The sequence below is a fragment of the Canis aureus genome, chromosome 13 (genome assembly GCF_053574225.1).
Source record: "Canis aureus isolate CA01 chromosome 13, VMU_Caureus_v.1.0, whole genome shotgun sequence".
Lineage (NCBI taxonomy): Eukaryota > Metazoa > Chordata > Mammalia > Carnivora > Canidae > Canis > Canis aureus.
In genome coordinates this window covers 9,132,713-9,143,810 of record NC_135623.1, presented here as the reverse complement: position 1 = coordinate 9,143,810, position 11,098 = coordinate 9,132,713, and the positions used below count along the sequence as shown (strand labels likewise).

At 45.1% G+C, this 11,098-nt stretch overlaps 1 protein-coding gene and 1 pseudogene across 2 annotated transcripts; one reads left to right on the top strand and one right to left on the bottom strand.

Annotated features, from left to right (window-relative positions):
* Positions 1 to 711: 711 nt before the first annotated feature.
* On the bottom strand, positions 712 to 4,507 carry LOC144281797 (adenylyl cyclase-associated protein 1-like; annotated as a pseudogene). Its single transcript, XR_013350193.1, has 3 exons — positions 4,292 to 4,507; positions 1,382 to 3,886; positions 712 to 1,188 (listed from the first exon to the last, which is right to left on the bottom strand). The product of XR_013350193.1 is annotated as an adenylyl cyclase-associated protein 1-like (transcript).
* Positions 4,508 to 4,807: 300 nt separating this feature from the next.
* EXO5 (exonuclease 5) lies at positions 4,808 to 10,830 on the top strand. Its single transcript, XM_077844556.1, has 3 exons — positions 4,808 to 4,966; positions 5,533 to 5,705; positions 9,293 to 10,830. The coding sequence occupies exon 3, from the start codon at positions 9,304 to 9,306 to the stop codon at positions 10,432 to 10,434; it is 1,131 nt and encodes a 376-aa protein (XP_077700682.1). The 5' UTR covers positions 4,808 to 4,966; positions 5,533 to 5,705; positions 9,293 to 9,303; the 3' UTR covers positions 10,435 to 10,830.
* Positions 10,831 to 11,098: the final 268 nt, after the last annotated feature.

The following is an 11,098-nucleotide window of genomic DNA, read 5'->3' as shown; positions in this document are numbered from 1 at the left end:
GAAACCATGTTGCTTGGAATGCTAGATGGCCAAGCTTCAGCCTTTGGTCCAGTGCAACCCCTGCCTCACTGGTCAGCAGTGAAAAAATTAGTTTGGTTAGAAGAACAGCCTAGAATCACACCAGCCTCTGCTACCTTCATGCTCAGTGTTAGAAAAAGATGAACTGGGGGGTCCCTGGGTGGCTCAGTGTTTTAGCACCTGCCTTCAGCCCAGAGCGTGATCCTGGCACCCAGGGTCGAGTCCCACGTCAGGCTCCTTGCATGGAGCCTGCTTCTCCCTCTGCCTGTCTCTTTGCCTCTCTCTCTTCTCTCTCTCTCTTTCATGAATAAAATATTAAAAAGAAAAAGATGAAGTTGTGTGAACATTCTGATTGATCTGTTAATCCCTGGGGACTGCTTTATTCTTCCCGAAAGACTGTTGGTCAAATAACCCCCAAAGGCTGAAAGCTAAAACACACAGTCCTGGTGTGCGGTTCCCTAAGAATGGACTGGGGGTGTGGTTGGGGTGATAGGGAAAAGCCGTACCTTCCTACAGAAGATCAGCTGACCTGCTCTCCTGCCCCAAATCTCAGCCTGAGGTATATTTCAGCGAAGGCAGGTAGCTGGGCTTCTCAGAGCAGAGAAACTGTTTGTTTATTTATTTATTTATTTATTTATTTATTTATTTATAATTTTAATTTATTTATGATAGTCACACACACACACACACAGAGGCAGAGACACAGGCAGAGGGAGAAGCAGGCTCCATGCACCTGAAGCCTGACGTGAGATTCGATCCCGGGTCTCCAGGATCACGCCCTAGGCCAAAGGCAGGCGCTAAATCGCTGCGCCACCCAGGGATCCCTTATTTATTTTTTTAATCATTTTTTTAAAGATTTTTATTACGTGGGACTCGATCCAGGGTCTCCAGGATCACGCCCTGGGCTGCAGGCGGCGCTAAACCGCTGCGCCACCGGGGCTGCCCAAGAGAAGCAGTTTAAGAGCTGAAAGGAAATCTAGAAAAGAACTGTCCTGATACAGACTTATCCCATGATGTGAGGGGGAGGGCAAAGAACCCAGTGGCACTTTGCTTATCCAGCAATTTCTGCCCATTCCATAGGATCTTGAACTGCTCAGGGACTGGGAATTCATTAAAGTCACTGCCTTCTGTAGGATTAAAGACAATCATCTCAGAAGATTTGGCACTGAGCTGTCTGGGTGGCTCGGTCAGTTAAGCATCTGCCTTCAGCTGGGGTCATGGTCCCAGGGTCCTGGGATTGAGCTCTGCATCAAGCTCCCTGCAGCAGGGAGACTGCTTCTCCATCTGCCCACCCTCCTGCGCTTGTGCACTCTGTCCCTCTCTACTTTTCTCAAATAAAATCTTTAAAACAAAGATTTGACACTATCTTGCAATCCAGGGAATTCTTGCTCAGGTAAACGTGTCAGCCATCTGTTTTGCTGATGGAAATCGTTGGCACTTTACCCACTACTTGAACTTTGACATCCCTGCAATTGGTTACCTTCATGATGCCCACCATATCATTGAACACCAGACCGAGTTTCTTACAGTTACCTACTGTAATTGACTTAATTTTGTCCTTGATTTGCAATGTCATGTTGACACACTTGGATATGTAAGCCACCTGTTTCAGCTCTGTGTCATCATCAATCACTAGGTTAGAAACATGCTCCGGATTTCTCACTCTCCACTTCTTGCCCTCCAGTTCAGGTACAGCCAGATCCTTCTGTGTGGTTGGCTTAGGGGATGGGCTGACTCCTGGTTTAGGTGCAGAGAATGGCTTGGGGTCGCTTCGTACTGGACCACTCTGGGCCTTCAGGGCGGGGTTCTTGTGAGTCTTCACGTCATCAGATACATGTTTCAGGGCATGTGTGATGCTCTTCCCCTGGTTAATTTATGCAACAGTGCTGGGAAGCAGGCCCATCTGAGCCTGAACAGGTGGCTGTGGGGTGCGGGGGCGCTGCTGGAGGGAGGAAGAGGACCTAATCCAGCAGAGGGTCCAGATGGCAATCCACCAAGTTCTGCCACAGACTCTGTTTTGGTCTAGGCCAGTCCAGTGGTATAGAACTCAATGTAAGCCTGTAGCTCAGTCCATATACTCAAGTAAGCTTTGACCCAGTCCCCGTGCTTCTTATCAACATCTGTCTCCTTGAGGACTCAATCTGTATAAAACATGGCAACATTGTTCCTTTCTTTCACACAGGGACCAGGCTTGGGAGCCACAGTCACCCAACCCAGGGCCTGGATACTATCGCTGACAGCTGACAGGTGATTGAACAACTTGCTGCTTCTGTTCATCCTCTGGAAGGTTATCACTTCTTGGATCTGCTCTGAGATGGGTGCCAACAAGTCAGAAAGCTTACTGCCTGCTGGCTGCTGGCACTGAGAGGCTGCAAACAAGAGAGCTTGCTCCAACTTCAGACCCGTGTGGACCACCTCCGCATGTTACTACACCATCTCCTCCAACCTCTTCACTGATCTTCAGGTACTCTGCTCCAGGACTGGCAAGCGGTGAGTCAAAGGCTTGCACATATGGAGCTGCTCCTGCTTTTGGGGCGCTGTCTCCATACCCACAGTGCATGTCAGAGGCATGGGATACTGCCTCCAGGCGGCCCACTGCCCTCTCCAATCTTTCCACCAGCTTTTGCATGTCGGCCATAATGTGCCACCTGCTCAGAGCTCCGCCTCACCCCTGGAGTTGGACTCATGTCTCTACCCTCTCCACTGTTGCTAGAGTGATCATTCCAAAACACGTATTTAATCAAACTTAATCTAATTAATTGAATCACATTGCTTAAAACCCCTCAATGGGTTCTCATAACTTGAAGATAAACCTCACCTTCTGTATTCTTCTTTTTTTTTTTTTTTGTATTCTTCTTAATACAGAACACTTGGCACAGAGCATTACTTATTTTTCTGGCAGTGGCTCCCAAACTTCCCCTCAAGCATATTTTGCTCCAGTCATAAAGATCTTATAGTCTTATAAATATTCCATACTATTGCATGGTTTCTGGTCTTCAATTGTGCTACTTTTCTTCTTTCTGTCTAGTTTCTTTTTTAAAAACAAGTTAAAAAAAAAGATTTTGTTTATTTATTCATAGAGACACAGAGAGAGGGGCAGAGACACAGGCAGAGGGAGAAGAAGCAGGCTCCATGCAGGGAGCCCGACGCGGAACTCGATCCAAGGACCCCAGGATCACACCCTGAGCCAAAGGCAGACGTTCAACCGCTGAGCCACCCAGGTGCCCCTCTGCCTAATTTCTTTGTTCAGTTAGCTCCTACCTATCCTCTCAGATTAAATCTGAGTCACGTCATCAGGGAATACTACACACAATTTATGCCTTCTTGGATGAACACTTGACTTTTTGGCTGAATTTACCAAATATAGAGATAGGTCTTAACTCACAGGATTTTTAAAATCAAAGACTGACAACATGAGGTTGTAATTTTATATTATTCTGGGACCAGTGTGTAAGACTATGGTGTCAGTACAAATACAGTATTTTCTATTTTATTTTTAAAGAAATCTTTGCCTTACTTGATGGGATGAGCACTGGGTGTTATTCTATATGTTGGCAAATTGAACACCAATAAAAAATAAATTAAAAATTAAATAAATAAAAAAGAAATCTTTGCCTTTTTTGAAGTCCAAACAATAGCTCACGGTATCATATTCCAAAAGCTTTATAGTTTAGCTTTTCACATTTAGGACTTTAATACTCCTGGAATTGATTTTCGTGAAGAAGTAAGAGGTTTCAGGTTTCATTTCATATACTTTTTTTCATAAGGATACCCTATCATCACAGAGCCTTCACTGAAAAGACCATTTTTCTCCGTTACTATGCGATGGCACCTTGACCGTAAATCAAGTCTCCCATACGTGATAAAACTGTCAAGAAATGCAAGAAAAAATTAAAAAAAAGAAAAGGAAAAACAAAAACAAACAAAAAGAAATGCAAGGAAGAGACTGGGCAAGGTCAGGCTGGTGGTTTGCTCAGGAAGGGGGCACGGGAGGGTATTTGGAAGGGGCTTGCCACTTCTCTGTTTTTGATCTAACGATGACATATCTTTTCAATACTTAAATTTACCTTTATTTTCTTTTTTTTTCTATTTTTTTAAATTTTTATTTATTTATGATAGTCACAGAGAGAGAGAGAGAGAGAGAGAGACAGGCAGAGGGAGAAGCAGGCTCCATGCACCGGGAGCCTGATGTGGGATTCGATCCCGGGTCTCCAGGATCGCGCCCTGGGCCAAAGGCAGGCGCCAAACCGCTGCGCCAGCCAGGGATCCCTACCTTTATTTTCTATGTCAGACTAGAGCTGTGTTATAACGGTTAAAAGACGGGCGCCAGCATCTTTGCAAAGGGAGTTCCTGGGTGTTCTCAGCCGGGAGGGCGGGCGCGAGGAGCAGAGGCGGCGCGGGGCCCCGGGGAGGCGAAGCCAAGGCCGCGGCACTGAACGGACAGCGGCCGGGGCACGGGCACACGGGAGACGCTCGGAGGCAGCCGGGAGCCCCGCCGCGGGGACAGCTTCCGGGTCAGGCCGCAGCGCGCTTCCGGCCCGACTGAAGCCACACGCACGGCCAGCGGCGCGCAGGGACCGTCGCCCCGCCCACCGCCCCATCTCGCCCCGCCCACTCCCGCCCCACCCTGCCCAGCCCCGAGCCGACCCCGCCCCGTCTCCTCGCCCCGCCCCGCCCCGCCCCGCCCCGCCCCGCCGCGAGAGGGAGTCCGCTTCGGCCGAGGAATCGCGAGGACCAGGCGGCGCCGCGGAGGACTCTGGGAGGGGGCGGGCCCGGGCGGCCTCTGGGCATTCTGGGCGTCCTCCCCCGGCGGGGCGGGGCGGGGCGGGCCGTGGCGCGCGGGGCTCTCCTGCTGCAGCGGCGCGGGGTCTGCCCGGGCAGAGTCCGGGAGCGGTCCCGAGGCCGCGGCGGAGCCGGGTGGAGCCCGGGACTCGGAGGAGCAGCCAAGGTTAGGGCAAGGCCGCGAGTGGGGGTGGGGAGCTGAGGGGCTGCGGTGCGGAGCGCAGGGGAGTGTCGGCACTGTTGCCGCGGCCCCGGGCGGGAGCGGGTCCCCGGGCGGGAGCGGGTCCCCGGGAGGGAGCGGGTCGCGTCTGCCTTCGCAGGCCAGGCTCCTTTGGGTTCTGGACCTTTCGCGGAGGTCCACTGGGACCCCTTCCCGAGGCCGACGACCCCTTGCTGTCTCCCGCTCCTACAGGACGTTGTAGGGGGTGCCCAGTAAACTTTAGGGCAGGCCCCTAGGGACTTCCTGGGGCGACAGAGGTTTGGGGCGTCTGGAAAGGTCTTGGCTCAAGGCAAGCGCTCGCGGAGCCGACAAGTCCGGGCTGCACCCAACAGGTCAGGATGTTGAGGGTGAAGGTCGTGGCAGTCCCACAGGCAGCAGGAACCCTTTAGAGAAGTAAAGCCTCTCACCTGAGGTCTCTGCTGAGCACTTGGGCTGAGGTTTGGGGCTGTAAGAGGGACCTGATCTTGGAGCTCCTGGGGGACTTTGGTTATTCTTGACTTTTTTGCTTGCAGGGAGCAAAGATTGGATTAAGTAACTGCATCCGGGGTGTGGGGAAAACGAAGAAGTCATGAAGAATTTGACCCAGGAGCAGGCCAAGCATTATTACCTAGCATTTGGGACGGGCAACAGCCTCTGCCCTATGAATCAGAGAGAAGGGAATGCTGCAATGTGATGGACTGATCAGGTGAGAAAGGACCAAAAGTCCCCGTTCTGGACAACACGGTGCAGAGTTGCTAATCTGGATTCTTTAGTGCAGACCTGGTTTTTCAGAGCTCCTTCCTCCTCCCCTAGCTGTGTCATTGTAGCATTCTGCACTTCTGTTGAGCAGAAGAATCAGCCAAGTCCCAGGGAATTAGGTTTCCTTTCTCCTGAAGCTTAATCTCATTTGTCAGGGGGAATAGAGTGTCCCATCTCTTCCTTGGGAAGGGGAAGGAGATCCACATTGGTTGAATGGTAGCATGTATATAATGCGTTATTATGTTGGGTAGCTGAGTACCTTTGGAAGGGAGTACTCTTAAGTGTCAGTATCTTCAGGAAAAGGAAAAACTTGCCCAGAGTACTCATGAGGCAAGTAGAATTCTACTAAATACCACTGACCTAGGCAGGTTAAGATTTATAATCTAGATCCATTGGACCCCCAGACTCTTGACACTGGTATCGCTGGTATTTCCCACACATTTCATTTCATTCACTTACCACCTAATAATTGTTGCCGTTCCTATGTACTACCTGTATCGTTATTTTCATATTTTAGCTTTTTTATTTTTTTTTTAATTTTTTTTTAATTTTTTTATTTATTTATGATAGGCACACAGTGAGAGAGAGAGAGAGGCAGAGGTATAGGCAGAGGGAGAAGCAGGCTCCATGCACCGGAAGCCCGACGTGGGATTCGATCCCGGGTCTCCAGGATCGCGCCCTGGGCCAAAGGCAGGCGCCAAACCGCTGCGCCACCCAGGGATCCCTTTTTAATTTTTGTTTAATTTTTTTTTGATTTTTTATTTATTTATTTATGATAGTCACACAGAGAGAGAGAGAGGCAGAGACATAGGCAGAGGGAGAAGCAGGCTCCATGCACCGGGAGCCCGACGTGGGATTCGATCCTTGGTCTCCAGGATCGCGCCCTGGGCCAAAGGCAGGCGCTAAACCGCTGCGCCACCCAGGGATCCCTTTTATTTTCATTTATTTAAAAACCCAACTTGTTCTAAGAAACACTCTCTATGAAATTGTGCATTTAATGGAAACTCTAATAGCTTTATATTCTGAGATACATCTAACAATGTTGACCTTTGTACCATGTAAAATCACCTCATGTCCGAAGGATATAAACTGCATTTAGAGAAACAATGCACTGCATCATGCTCTTGTCTGGATTTTTTTCTGCATGGGAAAGTGCAGGCAACGCATCTCAGTCTAAATTGTCCATCCCCAGTGTATTGTTTTCTTCCTTTAGATGAATAATTCCACACAGAAGGCCCCCTTTTTGTGTCTTCTGTACAAAACATTTCACTTAACCTGTTCAGGGCTACCCTATTTTCAGTATGTAAAAACAAGTACAAAGTCCATACCTTTCAGGAGCTTACTCTCTCTTTGGGAGTTAATACTTATACATGAAATAATCTAAATCAGTACTGTCCAGTAGCACTTTCTGTGATCAGGGAAATGTTCTGTATTTTTGACTTATGATGTGGGACCCACTTGCTACATGTAGCTGTTAAAAGCACTTGAAATGTGCATAATGCAACAGAGAAATTGAGTTTTAAATTTTATTTCATTTTAGTTAATTTAAGTAGCCACATGGGGCTAGGGACTACATATTGGCCAGTCCAGGTCTAAATATTTGAAATGAAATGTTTTCAAGGTCAGTTGCTTTGGATTTAGTGCCCTTCCCCTTGAGGAGGGGAACACTCCAAGTGTTTTTGTTTTTTTTTTTTTTCAAACGTACATTTTAATTACCATTTAGCTTCAGTTTCTTGACAGAGGGTAAAGATTCTCTCCAATTTTCAGGGACTTCATAATCCAAATAACATTACTCATTTTAAAACTGTCATTATCTAAGGCACATTTATAATTTAAGACACTTGTACACATGTGCAGCTTCTGTGTTTTCTTACTATTGAAGTACCCTATAAAGCAGTGACTTTATAGGATATAAGCAAAGGTCTTCTCATTCTGTTACTTTTGTTCATTGCAAATAACACCTCTGTTTTCTTTCATTAGGGACATTTAGATTATTTAAAAATGAGTTAAGTACAACCATAATGTTAATGCCATTTTCATGGTATCATTTCTTAAGCTTTTAATATGGGAGTTGGCGCATTCAGTTTATTCATTACTTATTAGATTAGCAAAGAGGAAACTTGGCTCATAGTTACCTCAATCAGTTTGAATTCTGTGTCAGATTATTTTCCTGGCACCCAAAGTTAAATACTGATAGACTGGTCATACTTCATTTTGTTTCATTTTGTCTCTATGCTAGGTTAGATATGTCAGGTTAGGAAGAAGGCTTAAGTATATCTTTACAAGATAATTTGCCTAGTTTCTTAGGATTAAAGATATTTGAGAGACAAAACAGATCAAACATGATGTGTGGTCTTTATTTCCTGGTTTAAAGAAAAGCTGCCTAAGACATTTTAGGGGATTTGGGAAAATTTGAATATGGATGGGAATATTAGGTAATTATTAATTTTGTTAGATGTAATAACAGTATTATAATTAATGTAGGAGAATGTCCTTATCTGGAAATGTATGCTGAAGCATTTGTATCTCAAATGTTATGATATCTATAATTTACTTTAAAATAGCCACACAAAAAAAATACACACGTGAAAGATGCAAATACAGCAACATGTCAACAGTCATTTATTTAGGTGGTATGTATATAGATGTTCATTGTTCTATTTCTCTGTATGTGTGAAATTTTTTGTAGTAAAAATTTCAGAAAGAGTACCTGTCCCACAGTAGAGTAGTGAGATATTGGATGGGAAGCACTTGGCTTGGTGTCCAGCACTCAATAACTGCACATTAAAATATTCACTATTATAGCAAATACAGTGGTATTTTATAGTGCTTATTGACAGATATTTTCCTTCGCAAGCTAATTTCTTGTGGAATGAAAAAATAAACCTGCTGGAAACACCAATTTCTGTAATGTTTGGAGGGTAATTTATAAAATCAGTTAAGGGTAGAGCAGAATCCACTAAGCTTTTCCTCCTTGCCATTTCCTTAATAGAGCTTAAATATAAAAAGCAGCTGATTTATTCATGTTGCTGTGAACATCCTCTCTCATTACATCATGCCATTAATTTGTGTGTGAGCCGATCTACTTATCTATAGTTAGTCTTTGAATTTTGCCATACTATGTTCCTGAGAGCTATACTTAAATTAAAAACAGTCATTGTGGAGCTGATTTTTCTCAAGGAAAATTTTGTAGTTGACTTTTATTTTCCTAGTCAAGGACTTTGTGTCAAAGGAATCAAAGAAGTAGACATGGTTTTACCAACATTGCTCCAACATTTACAAAAATCTATACTCAAAATAATGTAAAATGCCCCCAAGTAGTAGAATATTGAAGCAGAAAAGGCAAACCTCAAATCTCCTTTTAAATGAAGAAATTGAGGCCAAGGCAACTCTGTTACACTACTAATTGGTCGTAAATAGATAGGCTTCTTTAAAGAATGTAAATAGTTACGATTCTTTTAATCTTATTAGAATCTGACAGTGCTTTGGAAAAAATTTTTATGTGGATAATACATTTTTTTTTAACATACGCAGTGCCTTGTGCAATGGCAGAGACTGGGGAAGAGGTGTCGGCAGAAGAGGTGTCAGCAGAGGCCTCAGGGTTCTCAGACTTGAGTGACTCAGAGTTTCTAGAGTATCTGGACCTGGAAGATACTCAAGAGTCAAGTGCTTCACTGAGCAAGCCTGGCCCTTCTTCTGAACTCCCTGGGAAGGATGACAAGCTCATAAGCTTACCAAAGTGGAAAAGAAGATTGGATGTCTCATCACCTATGGAGCGATTCCACCTTAAATACTTGTATGTCACTGACCTGTCTACTCAGGACTGGTGTGAACAGCAAATGGTATATGGGAAGGAGCTTCCTGGTTTCTTGGCTCCCGAGAAGGCAGCTGTTTTGGATACCGGTGCCAGCATCCACCTAGCTAGAGAACTAGAAGTTCATGATCTTGTGACTATCCCCATCACTACTAAAGAAGATGCTTGGGCAGTGAAGTTTCTGAATATATTATCAATGATTCCTATCTTGCAGTCACAAGGACGCATCAGAGAGTTTCCAGTGTTTGGAGAAGTGGAGGGTGTGCTGCTTGTTGGAGTAATTGATGAGCTGCGCTATACAGCCAAGGGAGAACTGGAACTGGCTGAACTTAAGACACGCAGGCACCCTATGCTCCCTCTGGAAGCCCAGAAAAAAAAAGACCGTTTTCAAGTCAGCCTATACAAATATATCTTTGATGCCATGGTTCAAGGGAAAGTGACCAGTGCTAGCCTAATCCACCACACAAAAATATGTCCAGATAAGCCACTGGGACCTTCAGTGCTGAGGCAAGCCCGGCAAGGGGGCTTCTCTGTGAAGTCCTTGGGCGACCTTATGGAGCTAGTTTTCTTGTCTCTAACACTGTCTGACCTCCCACTTCTTGATATCCTGAAGATTGAATATATCCACCAAGAGACTACCACTGTGCTGGGTACAGAGATTGTGGACTTTGAAGAGCAGGAGGTGAAAAGCAAAGTGCAGCACTATATGGCCTACTGGATGGGCCACCGAGAGCCTCAAGGGATTGATGTAGAGGAGGCTTGGAAGTGCCGGACATGCAGCTATGCAGATATCTGTGAGTGGAGGAAGGGCGGTGGGATGCCCAGCTCCATTCTAGAGCCCCAGGCCAAAAAAGTGAAATGAACAGAAGGGTATGCCTTCAGGAACTTTGATCCTTCCTGCTCCTAATATACTCAGCAGAATAAAAGAGGGCCAGTCTTTGAGCTTGGCTCTCACGGAGAGTGTTCTTATTTTGGATCTTTTTATATTTCCTCAAACTCTGATGACTAAAATCATGACCAAGATTCAGGAGTGAGTGGGAGGAATCTGGGATTATATGGTCTCTGGAACTGTGTGTGAATTGCCAAGAAGACAGTTGCTCATCATGACTGGAACAAAAGGTATCCTTTAGCCATCATTGCTTTCCTAAGAAGATTCTAAAATTTCTATTAAGTCTCTTCCCTATTTTTTTTTTCTTAGTCAAAGCTTTCTGCATTTTATATAATAAAATAAAATGAAATGCTGTCCAGGTCAGTTGAACTGATGTTTTGTTTTTTGTTTTTTCATAATCTCAATCTTTCAAAGATGACCACTATAAATAGTTGTGTGTATGTTATTCTATGCCTTTAGTACATAAATGTATTTCTGGAGCAGAATTAGTGGAATGAGCAGACTGAGAATTTAAAATAGGCATGATAAATATGCTCAAAGAAATAAGTGAAAATGAAGCAGGAGTAGAAGACCATAAAAAAATGAAAACATTAGATATAAAAAATACAATACACAAAGTAACATGTAACATTTACAC